The sequence below is a fragment of the Myotis davidii genome, unplaced genomic scaffold (assembly GCF_000327345.1).
Source record: "Myotis davidii unplaced genomic scaffold, ASM32734v1 scaffold438, whole genome shotgun sequence".
NCBI lineage: Eukaryota > Metazoa > Chordata > Mammalia > Chiroptera > Vespertilionidae > Myotis > Myotis davidii.
In genome coordinates this window covers 6,281,407-6,301,027 of record NW_006290031.1, presented here as the reverse complement: position 1 = coordinate 6,301,027, position 19,621 = coordinate 6,281,407, and the positions used below count along the sequence as shown (strand labels likewise).

The window sequence follows — 19,621 nt, the reverse complement described above, 5'->3', positions numbered from 1 at the left end:
TTGTTAAGATGAAACACTGCAGATGGGCCTTCTGAAGATAAGGAGAAGGAAAAACAACATTGAAGACTCTGGGAATAAAAACAGGTAAATATTCGGCTAAGTTAGGAAACAATATAATTCCCAATTAAAGTTCAGGTAGAGGAAATTTTCTGACTTTCTGTTTCAGTTGTGTTTTGATCTGCTTAAATGGTCAAGGAATGAGGGTTGGGTGGGGGTGGTGTATAACTTGACCTGCCAATCATTATACTTGACTTTGGAACTACTGATACCTGACAGTTGAGTCACGTGCTGAGCTTGTGTATTGGAAGAATAAGGCCACAGAAAGTTTTGGCTTGATTTTCTATCAAGTGTCACTGTTCTTTTCTCTCTTTTGCAAGTACATTAATCTGCCTGTGTATAAAGGGTTTAAAAAAGAAATGAAGAAAATTGTTTGACTTTTTGTTTGTTCTTCATAGAATAGTATGTGTAGTTAAAACTCAAGTATTTTTTTTTTTTACTATGAGTTCTATGGAGAATAGTAGAAGGCATGGTTAAACATGATTAAGGAACATTTAATTCATTGATAAATATTTAATAAGTACCATATGTCAGGCATTATTTCAGGCTTCTAGTAATAGAGTGGTCTAAATGGCCCTGAAGAGTGCTAGAGTAGTGAGCTTTTTTCTAGAAGGTAATATTTTTGTGACCCATACATTTCCTTAATTTTATATGCAAGGATGATTTTGGTTTACTTAAAAGCCTGGGAAAGCAGCACTATGCAACCCTATGGTAGATGTTTGTGTTTATAATAAATCTTTCATATTATTGTAAATAATAAAAGAAAGTATTCTATTAGTATTACTTTAAGGTACAGTGGGAAACTCAGATTCTTACAGACTTCATTTTAGCATGCTGTTTTTCATGTTAAAGATAGTGATAGAATTTCAAAATTTCATTGGAGATGAACAAATTAACTCTTCAATTTGAGGAAATTTGGGGGAATTTACATGTGACAAATAGAAGTGTCATGTTAAATAGACATTCTGGATGATGAATTGGAGAGAGGTGAGCTTGAAACCATGGGGATCAAGTAGAGGCTATTGTAATAAGACCAGATGGCAAATGAGAGTCAGAAGTAAAACAGGGCAAATGGGAATTAAGGGATGGAGATGACTATACAGATGCAAAGAAGATAGAATAGGTAAGAATTATTGGGTTGAAGGAAAGTAGAGTCAGGGTACTTCCTGGTTGCTGTCATGTTCAAGCACATAATATTTAATAAATACTTGCAGGGTAAATGAAATGGATTACCTAATATCTGGCTTGAGAAACTGAGTGGATTCTGGGGCTATTTCTGAGGGAGAATAAGAAGAGCAATAAATTGGGAACATGGTTGGAGGAGGTAAGTTTAGTTGGGAGCTATTGTATTTGAGGCCTCTGTGATTTCCACCAAGAAATGTCATTAGGTAGCCCTAGCCAGTTTGGCTCAGTGGATAGAGCATTGGCCTGTGGACCAAAGGGCCCCGGGCACGATTCCCATCAGGGGCACATACATTGGTTGTAGGCTCCTCCCCGGCCCGGGCCCTGGTTGGGGTTCATGCAGGAGACAACCAATCGATGTGTTTCTCTCATATCAGTGTTTCTCTCTGTCTTTCCCTCTCTTACACTCTCCCTAAAAATCAATGAGAAAATATCTTCGGTGAGGAATAACAAAAAAAGAAAAAAAATGTCATTATGTAGTTGTGTATATGAATCTGAGTTAGGAAGACCCATTTTGAGGTATAAATTGTGGAGTCTCCATTTATAGGTGATAATTAAAAGCAGTACGAATGGATGAGATCACTCAGGGAGAACATGTGAAGTGATAGAAGAGAAGTAAGGATGGGGTACACTAATTCTTAAGGTTAAGGTAGAAGAAAAACACACCTCAAAGGAGATGGGATGGGCAGGGAAGTAGGAGAAAATCAGGAGAATCACAGAAGTCAGTGAAAGAACTGACTTTGGAGAAAAGGAATGAATATTAGACATCTTTGAGACAACAAATAAAATGAGGACTACAGAAGTATCCATTGGACATATCAGTCAAGAAGTTGTTGACTTGAGCAAGAGCAATTATATAGGTGGAGCCAGTTCACACTTGGTAAATGATGAGGAAATTGAAATACCTAATGTCATTTAATCTTTCAGAAACTTTGGTTTTAAGTAAAATAGAGAGAGAGTAGCTAAAGAGATGTATTTGAGAGAGGGCTGTTGTTTTTTAAAGGTATGAGTGATATGAATACATTTATAGTACACTGTATTTGCTGGGACAAAAAGCCATCAGAAAGAAAATATGAAGATAACAGAATGAGGAAGAATAATTGATATAGCTGATCACGGACTAAGCTGGAAGGGATGCAGGTCAAAGGTACTTTCTATAGACTTCTACTGAGACAGGAAGTAGGGAGGTAGTGATGATTATGGATAAAGATAAATTGGTAGGAGGCAGAGTGGAGGTTGCTTCACAAAGTCCATGCAGGAGACACCCACTTATGGTAGGAAGAGGGAAATTATTCGCTCATGGGATTGGTAGCCTTTTGATGTGGGCTTGCTGACTTCTGATCTCTTGGTAAGAAGGAAGAGGGAAGAAGAGTGGAGGTAGTTTAGCTTAAGATGACAAGTATGAACCAGATGAGTAGAGCTACTTTGCTGACCTTCCTTATACTTTATATTAGTTATCTATTGCTGAGTAACAAATTATCCCAAACCTCAATGGCTTAAAACATTTATTATCTCAGAGTTTCTATGGCCTCAGAACTTGGGAGTTACTAAGCTTATTACTTCTGACTTAGGGTCTCAAGAAGTTGTAGCCAAGATTTTGGCTGAGACTTAGTCATCTAGGGATTCAATTGGGGCTGGAGGAATTGCCTCCATGATGGTTCACTCACGTTGCTGTTGGCTGGAGGCCTCAAATCCACACCACATGGACCTCTCTAGGGCTTCTAATGTGTCCTGACAAGGCAGCTGGTTCCCCCAGAACAGATGACCCAAGACAGAGAACAAGGAGGAGGCCATGATGCCATCTGTGATCTAGTTATACATCATTGCTTCTGCCATATTCTTTTAGAATTGTATCATTCAGTCCAGACTACATTTGAGAGGGTAATTACTTAAGCTCCACCTCTTGAAGGGAGGAAGATCAAATAATTTTTGGACATATTTTAAAACTACCACATACCTTCTATCAGTTGTCAATTTCCTTAGGGGACAAAGCCCTTTAAAAATATGTAGTTACAGCCTCTTTTGACCAGGTGAGAGGGAGGTGCAGAAAAGTGGGGAGTGGTTCAGTTGGATTTGGCTTACTTCACAATGTGGCCTTTGCTGTTAATCAGTCTCTGTAACACATCAGTCTTTATGTGTTATTGCTTGTGATTAGCTAAAAAAAAACAGCAAAAAAACTGCTGATCTTTGATTTAATGGGCCACCCTTTTGGGAGAAAAATGTCATAGTGGGCAAAATATGAATTTATTATACCAAAAAATGAATTTTGGTAACATTCATATTAGCTCCTAAACTAGAATCTAGAGTTGGGAGGAAGGAACTAATTTTTCATAGAAAAGAAATGGAAAACCAAGAGATTGTTACTGATTTCAGTGAACATAAGTGATGAGAAGCAATATAACAGACTCTAAAGCCAGATGATCTGTCTAGGCTAGGTTATGATCTTAAATGGATCCTGACCTGTGTTTGTGCTTAGCTTCTGCCACAGTTTTCTCATCTGTGATGGTTAGATGAGTAAACACATGTAAAGTGTTTGGAACAGTGCCTGGCACATAGCAAGCAGTAAATAAATGTTAGCTAGTGCCATGGGAGCTCTATTTTCATGGTGAGCTAATTCCATGGCATTAACATTTCAAAGAGTAAGATAATATCCACCTAAATGTTTAGAGTCTAGACCAGTGGTTTTCAACCTTCTGGCCCTTTAAATACAGTTCCTCATGTTGTGACCCAACCATAAAATTATTTTTGTTGCTATTTCATAACTGTAATGTTGCTACTGTTATGAATTGTAATGTAAATATCTGATATGCAGGATGGTCTTAGGCGACCCCTGTGAAAGGGTCATTCGACCACAGAAGAGGTCACGACCCACAGGTTGAGAACCGCTGGTCTAGACTTTAAACTACTGACTTTATTGTACTTTGTGAAGTATGTTTCTATCTAGCTCCATATCCATTAGAGTACTGTATCACATGTCACCAGTAGTATTGTGTAAGTCATATTCCCATAAAATTTCCTAAAGCAGCCTTTTAAAAATTTTTTATATAAAAGTTCAATTTCAAGTGGAGCAATATTCTCAGCTTGCAGGAATTGGCTATTAAATGAATCTGTTGGATTCTTTGCATAACAACATGCTAATAAAAAATACTTTCTTTAAACTTGATATGATGAGAGTGTTGGGGAACACATGTGACCAGTTTCCTCCTCCCTCTCTCCCCACAGCCAAAGACCTTACCTATTGTTGGGTGGGTAGATTGAAGATATATTAGGTAAGGTTTTCTGACTGAATGGACTTAAGGTAGAAGATAAGAGAGGAGATTAAGGGCCAGATACAAAAATGAAAATACTTTTATTACAAGAAACCTTTAGAATTTTACTTTGCTAATGCTTTTTAAAATTATATTTATTTGAGAGAGAGAAACATCTATTTGTTTCCCACTTATTGATACATTAATTGATTGATCCTTTTTTTAGTCCATCTTTTAATTATTTTGAAAAATCCTGACATTACAGAACTAAACTGAAATGTAATAATATTCCACTCTTACATTTCATGACAAACAAAAAAAATCATGAGCCAAAAAACAACAACAAACAATACAAAACAGGGAGAAGCTTATAAAACTAAATATGGATCTCAGCATTAACAGCTGAACAGAGAAAGGAATTAAAATGCTTTAATTAAAAAAATCACTAGTGGTTGATAAAGTGTGTAGAACAGGGGTCCTCAAACTACGGCAGGCGGGCCACATGCAAATACAAATATTGTATTTGTTCCCGTTTTGTTTTTTTACTTCAAAATAAGATATGTGCAGTGTGCATAGGACTTTGTTCATAGGTTTTTTTTTTTAAACTATACTCCAGCCCTCCAACGGTCTGAGGGACAGTGAACTGGCCCCCTGTTTAAAAAGTTTGAGGACCCCTGGTGTAGAAACTGAAAATTTACAAACTGTTTAAAACCTGGAATCGCTGGCTGTTCAGAAACTACACAGATGGATCATGAGTGGTGATGAACAGCAGAAAAGGGATTATGGATGAATCTGCATTGTTCTAGCTGCTCCCCATGCCACCTGTCTCCAAAGAAAGCCTGACATTGATTAGATATTGAGCCAGGCTGATGCTGGCAGCAGATCCAGTGATGGTAACCTGCCCATCAGTAGATCCTTCCAGTGGGTTCGCAATTTTGATCTGCGCCCCAGACATTTGATGGATCTCATTGATTTTGGTGCCTTGACGCCTGATTATGCAGCCAATCAAATCATTTGGAATGGTGAGTTCATGAGAAGTAGTCTGAGAAGATGCATCCAACCTGCCCAAATAGCCTTTCACCTCTAGAGAGCTGGATTCAATGCCATTGAATCCGGTGTTGCCATGCGTCATGGGAAAATGAGACTGTTGCTGTGGAATGGTACACTTTCCTTGAATGGTATAGGCTTGACCACCTGCAAAGAGACCAGAGAACTGGCTTGGGCCAGTATGAGATGGTCATACCCTTAGGGGGGACTCCAACATGATCACGCAGATCTGTTTCACACACTCAATGATGGATTGTGGAATGCCAGCAATAGTGATGGCCTGCTCAGTTGAGTTGGGGAGCATATCCCCTGCCACCTGGACCTGAGCCCCTGTGCGCTCTCTTATTTCCTTGATCTTGCAGCTACCTTTCCCAATGAGAAAGCCACATTGACTAGCAGGGACCACCAGCCACAGGGTGACTGGGGGTCTACTGGCAGCTGTGCTATTGGTCATAGAGCTGCTGATGTCCTCTTCCAGTTTGTCAGTGATCAGAGCAAAGGCTTTGAAGATGGCAGTAGTGAGTCCAGTCAAAGTGATAATTCTCTCAGGACAATTCCCTTCTGAGATGTTGATACATGACCCACTCTCCTTGCGCATCTTCTTAACGGATTCTCCTTTCTTTCCCATGATACTGCCAACTTCCTTTCCATGCGTAAGTAGGCGGATGGTGAGAGTGACATTTAATCAACCTTCAATCACACCAGTGCCCATATCGAGCAGTATTCTGGGGAGCTGGACTTTGAGTGGTCAAGTCTTTGGTCACTGGTCGGGGGGCAGGGGGAGGGAGGGTGAAAGCCAAGAACTGCAGGCGTGAGGTGACTGAGGGAAAAGGGGAGCAGGTGGGAAGGGGAAGGGCGGGAGGCCAGGGCGGAACAATAGGGCAGGGCGGGGAAGGTGAGGGTGGGTGGAGGAGAAAGGTGGGGTGGAGGAGAAAGGGGGAAAGAGACCCTGGGGTGGGAGAGGGGAGAGGGCGCAGGCTGCTGTTGCTCCGGATGCTGGGCTGCTGCCTCAGCTAGTCTGGGCCATTGGTTGATACTTATTTGTGCCCTGACCCAGAACTGAACCCGAAATCTTGGTGTGTCCTGACACCACTCTAACTACTGAGCTGCCCAGCCAGGGCAAGTTTGCTAATGCTTTTTAGTGTTATAGCTTTCTGGTATATTTCTAATAAAAATGGAAGTGGTACATTGAATTCTTGACTAAAAGAATTAAAATAGCCAAAACCGGTTTGGCTCAGTGGATAGAGCGTCGGCCTGCGGACTGAAAGGTCCCAGGTTCGATTCCGGTCGAGGGCATGTACCTTGGTTGCGGGCACATCCCCAGTAGATGTGCAGGAGGCAGCTGATTGATGTTTCTCTCTCATCGATGTTTCTAGCTCTCTATCTCTCTCCCTTCCTCTCTGTAAAAAATCAATAAAATATATTAAAAAAAAAAGAATTAAAATAAACTTCAGAGTGTGTTTTTCAGCCAGTACAAAAAGCAAAACAAAACCCCACAACTAATCAATGTATAGGATATAGAAGTGAGATGATTAAACCTTTTCATTTATGGCAATCTCTGTTGATTTCTATATCGCTGATCATGTTAAGGAATATCCTGGTGGTAGTAATTCATCTGGTGGACTATTAAAGGTGGGTACCATTTAAATATCATGTTTTCACCCTGGCTGGGTGGCTCAGTTAGTTGGAACTTTGTCCTGTACACCAAAAGGCTGCTGGTTCGATTCCCTAGTCAGGGCGCCTTCGTGAGGCAACTGATCAATGTTTTTTTCACATCAATATTTCTCTTTCTAAAAACCAATAAAAACAAAACAAAGCATATCCTCAGGTGAAGATAGATAGATAAATCAATCAGTCATCAATCAATATTGTGGTTCCTGGAGATTTGGAGAAGTTGAAGTCAGTGGTTTTTTTTAAAAAAATATATTTTTTCAGAGAGGAAGGGAGAGGGAGAGAGAAACATCCATGATGAGAGAAAATCATTGATTGGCTGCCTCCTGCATGCCCCCTACTGGGGATCGAGCCCACAACCCTGGCATGTGCCCTTGACCAGAATTGAACCCAGGACCCTTCAGTCTGCAGGCCGATGCTCTATCCACTGAGCCAAACCAGCAAGGGCGAAGTCAGTTCTTTTTATCCTGTTTGTAGATATGTTTTCTACAGCTTTTTAAGAGTTTTATTTTCTTTCTTTAAGAACATTTTTTAAATATATTTCATTGATTTTTCACAGAGAGGAAGGGAGAGAGATAGAGAGTTAGAAACATCAATGAGAGAGAAACATCGATCAGCTGCCTCCTGCACACCTCCTACTGGGGATGTGCCTGCACTTTTTTTTCGGGGGATGTGCCCGCAACCCAGGTACATGCCCCTGACCGGAATCGAACCTGGGACCCTTCAGTCCGTAGGCCGACGCTCTATCCACTGAGCCAAACCGGTCTCGGCTCTTTAAAAACATTTTAAAAAAATTGATATCAGAGAAGAAGGGAGAGGGATAGAGAGATAGATACATCATTGAATGGCTGCCTCCTGCATGGCCCACACTGGGGACTAAGCCCTCAATGCAGGTCTTCCTCTTGGGTTCTGACCCCCTGCACCAGGAGCCTCCCCATGCAGATGTTCTTGTTGCTGTGCTCAGGCTCTGGCACCTTGATCTGGACTTCTTCTGCCGTGTACCCCACCATGGATGCCCCTTTCCTTCCACTCAGGCTCCACAGTGCTGTGCCTGACCTCCTCTGCACATATGGCCTCCTCATGCTGCTAAGGCTTTGATACCCTGAGGCATTGCTGCTGTTCTGCCTCTTCATCACACAGGTGGATACTTATTTATCCTTGTTCACCTCTGACATCCCCTCTAGCCATGAGACTCCTGTCCCTTTCTTCCCCAGGTACAGATGCTGGCCTTACTTTGCCTACCTTGTGGCTTTTAGATGAACCCTTCAGGAAGGGGAGAGGAAGAGGAAGCAACCAGTTTGTTTTCAGGCCATCATTTGCTCTCTGAAGGCTATGCAGTAGGTTCTTACATCAGTCTCTAGTTCCTCTCCACTAAGGAATTGGTGGTGTCCACTTACACAATGGGGCTCAGCCCCAGTTCAGCCTGATTTTGTGTCCATTGTGTGTTGACATCCTTTATACTACAATGTCCATGTCTCACTTTAGGGCCTTTATTAAGTCTTACCCTTTATTTCTGTACTTATTCAAAGTATGTTCTCTTAACTATTGAGCCTTTATCTGTTAATTTCTCTTAAGTTTTTGCATTAGCTGAAACTGGAGAAATGTTGGTGAAAGCTGTGACGCTGCAGTTTTCTGCCTTTGCAACCTAACACCCTCCTTTTACATTCTCTTTGGCTGTGGGTTGTTACAGTGGTAGGTGATGGAGATTGGGGATGGAGACTCGATCCTTTTGGTGAATAGATCACCTCCCCTTGGATTTGAGTCAAAACAGACCCCCTTTTCATGTGGAAAGCTGAATGCTGGGACATATCCCTTCTGGAATATTTCCAGGAAGCAGTAGAAGATCTTTTCACCTCTAGTGTTATGCTGGTGATACATCTGTAAAATGATAAAAATATGTATGAAATAGATACATATGTTATTATGTAAACCATTATATGTGAATGTTTGGTTTTAGATTAAAGGTGTTTTCAAAATGTTTCCTCCTTTAAAAAATTTTTCTAGTCTAAAAAAACTAAAAAAGGGAGAAAGAGAAAGCTCATATTTAAAATTAGCTCCCACATTTTAAGTTGCTGGTTGATAGAATTTTCAAAGCTTTGAAAAATTTGAGAACATTTTTTTACAGTTTTTTTAACCGTATTTAAAAAAATATATATTTTTATTGACTTCAGAGAGGAAGGGAGAGGGAGAAGGCGAGAGAGAGAGAGAGAGAGAGAGAAGTATAATGATGAGAGAGAATCATTGATCGGCTGCTTCCTGCAGGCCCTACACTGGGGATTGAGCTCACAACCCTGGCATGTGCCCTGAGAGGGAATCGGACCATGACCTCCTGCTTCATAGGTCAAAGCTCAACCACTGAGCCATGCTGGCCAATCTCCAGTTTTATTTTGTGAGATATAATTTACATGTAACATTGTATTTTCTTAAGGGTAAAGAGGATCTTTGGATATACTTGATTATCTTTGCAGTGTTCATAATTATGGACTTTTACTAGAGGCCCGGTACACAAATTCATGCACGGGTGGGGTCCCTCAGCTTGGACGGTGATTGGGGTTGATTGGGGCCATCTTGCCCAGTCCCGATCAGGGTCGATCAGGGCTAGCTGGTCAGGGGGAGGAACCATGGGAGGTTGGCTGTGGGAGTGCACTGACCACCAGGGGGTAGCTCCTGCATTGAGCATCTGTCCCCTGGTGGTTAGTGTGCATCATAGTGACCGGTTGACTGGTTGTTTGGTCACTTAGGCTTTTATATATATAGATAGAACTGTGGATATGTTTTGTTATTTATTGTATTTTTGTATTTTTATCATTGAAGGAACAGAATGTAATTTAATAAACTTTCATATTCATTAAATTCACCTTTTCCCCCCTTACATGATTTTCCTTGCAGATTAATAATTCTCTGATTCTAAATTTAATCTTTGAACTCTTAGACCTTTAGATGCTGCTCTGGAAAAACTTCAATAATGGATCAAAGGAAGAATGACAGTATTGTTCCTAGTATCACCCAATTAGAAGATTTTCTTACAGAACACAATTCTAATGTTGTGTGGCTCCTCGTTGGTAAGTAAAATGTATTTTTTTGTATATTACTTTTTTAAAAATATGTTTTTATTGATTTCAGAGAGGAAGGGAGAGGGAGAGAGAGATAGAAACATCAATGATGAGAGAGAATCATATTTTAGCTGCCTCCTGCATGCCCCACACTGGGGATTGAGCCTGCAACCCCCATGTTCCCTGACCAGGAATCGAACCCAGGACCCTTCAGTCCGCAGTCCAACTCTCTATCCATTGAGCCAAACTGGCGAGGGCTACATTACTGTTTTTTTGTTTGTTTGTTTGTTTTTTATGGATGGAGTAGCAACTTCCAAATTTTACTAGCAAGCAGTGATTGCCCTTATGATATTGAAGGGGGTGGGGACATGTTACAATGAAAAGGCCATAGTTCCTACGTTCTTTAACGCTAGAAGCATACTTTCTCTTCACATACCTCTTGCCTTTCTGAATGGCCCACAACAACCTGACACAGTGATTTACAGTAAAAATTACTACAAAATGACTTTAAACTTAAAACATAATGAAATGTCATCAAAATAATTTTTTGAAATAATTGTTCTAGGAATAATTTTTATGGACACATCATAGCACTTGCTACATCAAAGCTATTACCATCAATCTAAGCTACCCTGTGAAATGTTGGATCTGTGACTGCCTTGTTTTATCATATTAAATATTTTTTTTAAAGTTAAGAACTTAATTTGATGTTGCCAAGAGGTTATACATGTTAAATTGGTTTACATTACTTTGTCTTAATTTAGAAAATAGTTATACTTTAAAAATAGATAAGTAAAAAATATTATTATCAGAAAATGCTTTATTGTGTTCTACCTTTTGTATATTCATGATCTAGTTTTTTTTGGAATATTATAAATTTTGTAAGTGATTATAAACTTCATGATAGATTGACAAATGGTCATACTTGGAATATCATTTATTGTAGTGTATTCAATAAAAGTAGACATTCTTAAATGGTTATTGTTTTATCAATTGTAGTAAAATAGTATAAGATGTCCTGTTTAATATAGATATGCCTTTAAGTGGGCTAAATTCCTACTTATTTTCATTATTTTAATGTTTTCATTGATTTTAGAGAGAGAGGAAGGAAGAGGGATAGAGAGATAGAAACACCAATGAGAGAGAAAAATCAGCTGGCTACCTCCTGCATGTCCCTACTGGGGATTGAGCAAACAACCCAGGAATTAAACCAGTGACCACACTGGCCAGGATCTATTACTTTTTTTTAAAATAAGTCTTTATTGTTGAAAGTATTACATATGTCCCCTCTTTCCCCCATTGACCCCTGCAGTCCCCACCCCCTGACTCCATCACTTTTTAGAAAGCAGAGTTTATTGATTTAAAAAATCAATGACTTTTCTCTGATTTAAGAAATCATTAATTTTCTTTCTTTTTAAGTGATTTTAGCCTTTAGTGAATAGCTTGGAAATGAGCTTGTAGCTTGATAAAGGTGGATGTTTTTCATAATGTTCAGAATTATGGGCTTTCTTTTCCAGAGCATCTTTACATATATTTAATAAAGAAAACAGTACAAAGCAGTGAAAAAGGAAACAAGAAAAACAGAAGGCTCTAATGCAGTGGTTCTCAACCTTGGCTACACATTAGAATCACCTGGGAATCTTTTTAAAATCCTGATTTCTGGGCCTCATCCTCCGGAAATTCTGTTTCTTTGTTACTAATGTTGTGGCCCCACCCTATAACAAAGAAACAGAATTTCCGGAGGATGAGGCCCAGAAATCAGGATTTTAAAAAGATTCCCAGGTGATTCTAATGTGCAGCCAAAGTTGAGAACCACTGCTCTAATGGATCTGATTGGAATCTGTGCATTTCTGGCTAATGACTAAAAGAAAGTGAGGAAAGGTGGATAAGGTAGCTCTAACCTCTGATTTTAAAACCCAAAGTATTGCCAGAACCAGTTTGGCTCAGTAGATAGAGCGTAGGCCTGCAGACTCAAGGGTCCCAGGTTCGATTCCGGCCAACGGCATGTACCTTGGTTGCAGGCACATCCCCAGTGGGGGGCGTGCAGAAGGCAGCTGATTGATGTTACTCTCTCATCGATGTTTCTGGCTCTCTATCCCTCTCCCTTCCTCTCTGTAAAAAATCAATAAAATATATATATAAAAAAATTAAACCGAAAGTATTAAATTGAAGAGGACTTACTACCATATTATCATTTCTGAGCGTGGTAAATGATCTTTTATCAACAAAGTTTTACTAAGATATTAAGGTGATTGAAAGTGATATCCTTTTGCACTTTTTTCTCCCAACAGCTACCATTTTGTCCTGTGGATGGATTATTTATCTCACATATTATAATTCTCGGAATGTTGGTCTTATTTTAACCTTGGTTGTCAACAGATTATACAAACATGGCTATATCCATATTGGTGAGTTGGAGTAAACCTGCATTATTTTCTTCTGTGTAATCTTAGGTATATGTTATACATTTATATTTTATAAACAGGTAGTAGCTTTAGAAATTTACCATTGTTTCATGAAGGATAAACTAACCTACTTTGAATTTCTCTCTTACAGCTCTCTATAACAGGTTATGCTCTTTACCTCATTCTTATTTGTTAAAGTGTTTCCATAGTTACTCTTTGACATTGTTTATAAAATATACTCATGAAAATAATTTGGAAAAATGTAGACAGATATAAAATATGGAAACAGAAATTTCTCTCAATTCCATCTAGAGCAGTGGTTCTCAACCTTCCTATTGCCGTGACCTTTTAATACAGTTCCTCATGTTGTGGTGACCCCCATTTTCATTGTTACAAATTGAACATAATTAAAGCATAGTGATTAATCACAAAGACAATATGTAATAATATATGTGTTTTCCAATGGTGTTAGGCGACTCCTGTGAAAGGGTCGTTCGACCCCCAAAGGGGTCGCGACCCGCAGGTTGAGAAAAGCTGATCTAGAGAAAGTTTCTAATGCCCAATGAATTATTTGCTCTTTTTTTTTCTTCAAGTAACCCGTACTTTAAAAACCTGTAAGATGGAGTCATATTTCATTTTGTGGCCTGCTTTATTAGTTTAGTTTCTAACTACTTATAAGTGGGAGGTTTGTAGCTAGATGGGAGGGTGTACTAGGAAGCTATATGCTCTGGAAAGTTCCAAACCCGTGAGAAAGGAGGAGGGGGCACTGAATAGAACCATTCTAACCTTCCCTGGAGTTGAGTACCTCTTAGTGGACATGAGCGTCTCTCAAACATAAATAATCTTCCATTAATTTGAGGCAGTGACTGGTTCCTAGAGTAATGGAGAAAAATGGTGAATTACTGTTGTGGGTTTATTTAATGGCTGTGCATAATTAAGAGAATTAGTCGTATGAAGCAGCTATTAAAACTAATGTTCTTATATGGTTTTTAGTAACTCAGTCCATAGTGATGATACGTGTGGCACTTTTTCAGGAAAAATGATAGAAATTAGTAAGGCTGTAAGGATATCAGGAAGGGAGTCAGGAGAGAACATTTAATTACTGAATGAATTGATTGCTAAGATTATTTTAAGTGTTAAGAGCTCTACTATCTATCAAAACAATTAAATTAATTGCTGTTTTTTTTGTTTTTTCCTTATAACAGGCTCCTTCTCTTTCTCTGTTCTTTCTGGAAAAATCATGGTTCGTGAAATCTATTACATTACAGAAGACATGTCTATTAGGTAAAAAGCAAAAACAAAACCTAAAACAAATAAAAGAACCTACTTTAAACTTGAAAAAATTTTCTAATTATGATACTTGTTTTAATATTACTTGGTTCTTCAAATAACACCATAAATCAGCCCTGGCTGGTTTGGCTCAGGGCTAGAGCATCAGCCTGTGGACTGAAGGGTCACAGGTTCGATTCCAGTCAAGGCATATGCCTGGGTTTTGGCTCGATTCCCAGTGGGGATGGTTCTCATCATTGATGTTTTTGTCTCTCTCTCCCTCTCCCTTCCTCTCTGAGATCAATTAAAAAAAATTATATATATATATATAAAACAACAACAAAAAAACCGTAAATCAGAAATAATTTTTTCAGTAAATCAATCTTAATGAATTAATGTTTTAAAATGTTTCTAATCATGGATTAATTTAGCTAAAGTTTAGACTGGCAAAATGTTTACCTAATAGCAGTATATAGAAATCAATAATCTCATTTCATTGCAAGATGAAAAATTGAGGCATTAAATTACCTGATAATTTCTGTTGTAGAATTCATGGTGGTCATTTGTTATATAAAATAAGGATCAGATATGTTGATAATGCTCACCCATTGGGTTCTTATTAGGTAGTAAGTGTTTAGAATTGTTTAGCATCTGTTAACAACTCTAATTTTACTTTAAGAAGAAAACACAAATCTTAATGTATTAAGAATTAATAATATGTTTGATATGTTCTCTCTTCTGTAAGCCTTGTAAGAAAAGCTTGCTCTGTTATTATTATTTAAAAAAAAATGTTTTTATTGATTTCAGAGAGGAAGAGAGAGAGAAACATAATGATAAGAGAGAAACATTGATTGGCTGCTTCTTGCATGCCCCCTACTGGGGATCAAGACTGCAGCCTGGGCATATGCCCTGACTGGGAATTGAGCTGTGACCTCCTAGTTCATAGGTTGGTGCTCAACCACTAAACCATACTGGTTGGGCAGCTTATTCTTTTTTTTTTTTTTAATATATTTTATTGATTTTTTACAGAGAGGAAGGGAGAGAGGGATAGAGAGTTAGAAACATTGATGAGAGAGAAACATTGATCAGCTGCCTCCCGCACATCTCCTACTGGGGATGTGCCCGCAACCCAGGTACATGCCCTTGACCGGAATCGAACCTGGGACCTTTCAGTCCGCAGGCCGACACTCTATCCACTGAGCCAAACCGGTTTCGGCGGGCAGCTTACTCTTATTTTTGTGATCTTAAAGTTTGTTACTTAGAATTTGGAAAATTTTGAATTATTTGAGAGATGCCAGGGTTTTGCACTACTTATACTTCTCTTGAAACAGTAGGGGCATCTTCTTTGTGAGTCTAAAATTATTCCAAATTAAAAGTAAAAAGTTAAAGTTAAAATTGGAGCATGAAGTAATATATCATTACAGAAATGAAAGATTATCTTTAAAAGTTTTCTCTAGTGTGCTAATGTCTCCTTTCGAGAGTTGGCCTTTTGTTTATGTAGTTTTTACCACATTAAAAATATTTATAAAATATAAAGGTTTTCTGTTAGCACTTCATTTTCCTATTGAATGTAGTCCAGTATTACATTTTACCTGAATAGAAGAATCTAATTTAAACCTGTGCATATCCTCTTTTACTTTATTAACAGAAAGAGTATGAAACATTTAGGTAGGCCAGTGTTCCATTGAGAATTTTTGTTTCCTTATTCATTATCAATTGCCTGCCTTTTATAATAATTAATTAAGAATCAAGTTAAGTAAATTCTTACTTGTTTTCACTTTTGTAATTTATCTTGCTTAGAATTCAAGATGGATTTATAATTTTTCGGTGGTGGAAAATGTATAACCCAAAGCAGAAGCAGCATGGTGAGTTTTCATTTTTTTTTTTATTTGTTTGAAATTGTTGATGACATAATCATTTTTTATCTGTGGTTATTATAATAGACCAGAGGCCCGGTGCACAAAATTCATGCAGGGGGTGGTTGTCCCTCAGCCTGCCCTGCACCCTCTCCAATCTGGGACCCCTCGGGGAATGTCCGACTGCCTCTTGCAATCTGGGACCGCTGGCTCCTAACCACTCACCTGCCTGCCTGATCGCCCCTAACCCCTCTCCCTGCCTGCCTGATTGCCCCTAACCAACTCTGTCTGCCTGCCTGATCACCCCTGACTGCTCCCCTGCTGGTCTGATCGCCCCTAACCACCTCTGCCTCACCCTGCACCCCGGATCCAGGATTTCCTCCTCTGGCCGGTCACAGGCACCTGGGACCCAGGATTCCCTCCCTCTGGCTGGCCGCAGGCACCCAGGACTCGGGCCGGCTTTGCCCAGGCTGGCTGCAGCTGCAGGGGACTGTGGACGGGTGGCTTAAACTGGGCTGAAGCCTCAGGTGCCTGGGACCGCGCCCGGGGCAGGTGGCTTGTCCCTCTCCTGGGCTGCAGCCTGGCTGGTTCCCGTTCCTCTCCTGCGAGCTCATTTGTGCCTGGCTGGTCCCCATTCCTCTCTCCTCAGTGTTGAGTATTTGAGCCATTATGGTGTGATGGCATGACAACCATGTGCATATTAGCTCTTTATTATATAGGATAAAAATGTTTTTAAAAGCTTTGGACTTGACAAAACTCTGATTTTATCACCAGTTTACTAAAAGTCCTTTTAGTAGTCTTCCTCTTGCCTGGTTAAATTGGTTTACTTTAGCTGGTTATTTATTCAGAGTCATCCTCAGTAGGACCCTTACCACATTTCTAGCCTTACTGCATGTTACATCTGTTGGCTTGACCCATACTGGTGATAAATGGTCTTCTCAGTACCTTCTCATCAGTCTACCAAGACACTTTTCTACATTTCAACTTTGGTGTCTTTATTCATACTTCTACCAGACATGTCTACTAATTATCATTTATCTGGTATGAAAAGGATGAACAGAAAATGGGAAACAGACTCTAGAATTTCTTCTGGTTCTGCTTTTATCATCAGAATTTTACCATCTCAGAATTTTCTTCCCAGTTATTTCATGGCTCTGTTAGTTTTCTGGTATGTGGCCCTAACCCTCCTACTAGACACTAACCGGACCAGAGGCTTCAAGGACGGTAGATCTTGTCTTTACTCTTTCAAATAGCTAGGCTTTGGAAAGTCTGGCCAGTGTGAAAGGCACAGGCATAGTAAGAGGAGTAAGGGCAGGACAGGGAGATTCGATGGGAGCCACTGTGCTGTGTTCCATAAAGACGTTCAAGTTGACAGTGACTTGGGCCAGAGCCATGACAGTGGTTGTGGATCTATGTTGAAAGAAAAGCTGATAAATCTAAGGCATGAAAGAAAGAGAGCAATTGAAAGGATTGACTTGCTGTTGATAGGATGGGGGATATTGTAGAATAGCTTTGGGGGGAAATCAGGTATTTGGTTGATGTATCAAGTATGAGATGTCTGTTAGACACCGCATTGGAGATGTCTGAGTAGGCTGCTGTACATTTGACCCTGGCATATATTATATTTAAACTACAGCTTAAGCTACTAAAATGAAAGTTAATAACAATTTTCTTTACCCATAAAAAAATTAAACTCTTCTAACTGGTCATATCTAATTTTAATTGCCTTAAATTGAATTTGTTCTGTAGGGACAAAAATGGACATTTAAAAAGTCTCAAAAAACACCTGTATGATTCACTGACCGTGGTACCTTTCTGTTGAGCCTCTTGGTTAACATGTGATGCTCTGTGTTTCCTCAGCAGAAACAAGTGCCCATCTATCACTTTATAGGTGGATTTGTAAATTTCTGTTGTTACTTATATTTAATGTAATTATGTCTTTTATTTGAAATGGTTTCAAGTGTACGGTTCTTAAAATCTTTATTTTAGTATTAAGTAGTTTTTAAAAACAAACTAGTATTTTATGAAAAATCCTACTTTCCATGAAGCACAAGTTTAAATACTGATGTGATGTTTAAGTACATTATACTTTGAACATTTTGCTACTTATATTTTAGTATAAATGTATGGCTATATTAGGGTAAAGTTTTACTTTTACTCTGTAAATGACACTTTTCTATTCTTAATGTAAAATCTTTAAATTATGGCATTAGATAACCAAAATCTAGAAATTTAGGTTGTTTTTCGAATGCTAAATTAAAATGCTGTAGTAACATTAGCTTTTTTCTTTCTTTTACCAGTGTTTTATATGTATTTTAAATATGATCCTCTTTATCATAGAATTCTGGTTTAAAGTAAATAATTTAAATTAAGTGTGGAAAATGAATTGACAAAAACTTTAACTAAAGTTTTTAAAAAGTTAACTAAAAACTTTTGTGTGTATGTGTGTAATTGATGTCTTTAGATCCAAAGGCGGAAACGAGATTATACATCACAGTTAATGACTTTGAGTTTCATGTCTATAATCGTTCGGATCTTTATGGACGTCTTCAAGAATTATTTGGTTTGGAGCCAACAATAATCCCCCCCAAGAAAGAGGATGATAAAACACGAGAAGATGGAAGAACAGGAACCCAGTCCAACATTGAAAGGTTCATTGTCACACTTGAATTTTATTAATCTGCAACATGTAAACATTCACTTTTTCATTTCTGGTATATAGGAAAGTGATTGACTTTTGTAAGTTATTAACCTTGTATCCTGCAAACTTGCTGTAATCACTTACTAGTTCGAATAGGTTTTTTTGATCAGCTCTTCCAAACTTTCTACATATACAGTTATGTTATCTTCAAACAAAGAAAGTCTTATTTTCCCCTTCCCATTCTGCATACTTTTTATTTCTTTTTTTACTGCAATAGCCATAATTTCCAAACTTGAAAAGGAATGGTGAAATAGGACATCCTTGCTTTGTCCCTAGTCTTAATGGGAGAGCTTCTAGATTCTCACCTTTAAGTATGATGTTAATTAGGTCTTTTGTAGATACTCTATATACAGATGAGGAAGTTTCCCTCTATTCCTAATTTACTGAGAAATTTTAATCATAATGGCTGTTGTATTTTGTTAAATGCTTTTTCTGCATCTGGTGATACTATCATTTGATTTTTTGTTTTTCACCTGTTAATGCTAATTGATTTTTAAATGTCGAACAGCCTTGCATACCTAATAGATTGTTTTTTAAGTCGATGATGAGGATATTTATTCTAAATTAAATAGGTAATGAATATTATGTCCCAGGCACAGAGCTGAGGTACTGGGAATATGACAAGTCTTCTATCTTGTCGGAAATTATAGCCAAGTACGAGTAAAATAGGCAATTTTCGTGCAAGAAGTATTACCTCAGGGACAAAGGTAGATTTCACATAGAAGGATCAGGAGGGCTTCGACCTGAAGGGTGAGTCAGTTAGGGAAAGGTGGTGATGAAGAGTCTTCCATAGAGAAGAAACATCATATGCAATAGTGATGTTACTTACTGAGGCTGCAATGGATTATTTGAGGTGGGGATAATTTAGATTAAAATGGTTTAGCAGGATCAGAGGCTTTCCCCCAAGTCAGTAATGCTATGATGTGATTGGAGGGAGGTAAGGCTGGAGGTGGGGAGACCAGATGGAAGAATGTTGTAACATTTCATCAGCTGGGTCGGTAGCAAGGGAAAGGGGGAGAAGTGGATGGAGCAAGACAGACTTAGGCAGATGAATCCATAGGACAGTGGTAGATTAGATGTGGAGAATGAGGAAGAGGGATGATCAATAGTGAATCCAAATTTCTAATATAAG

General features: G+C 38.7%; 1 protein-coding gene and 1 pseudogene across 1 annotated transcript in view; one reads left to right on the top strand and one right to left on the bottom strand.

Annotated features, from left to right (window-relative positions):
* Positions 1-19,621, top strand: part of KIAA1109 (KIAA1109 ortholog) — a 161,351-nt gene continuing 141,730 nt past the window's right edge. Inside the window, 6 exon segments of the mRNA XM_006762836.2 lie at positions 1-84; positions 10,138-10,267; positions 12,550-12,666; positions 13,869-13,947; positions 15,733-15,797; positions 18,253-18,439. Of these exon segments, the coding sequence (XP_006762899.1) occupies positions 10,171-10,267; positions 12,550-12,666; positions 13,869-13,947; positions 15,733-15,797; positions 18,253-18,439 (545 nt within the window). The 5' untranslated portion in view covers positions 1-84; positions 10,138-10,170.
* On the bottom strand, positions 5,165-6,276 carry LOC102774387 (annotated as a pseudogene).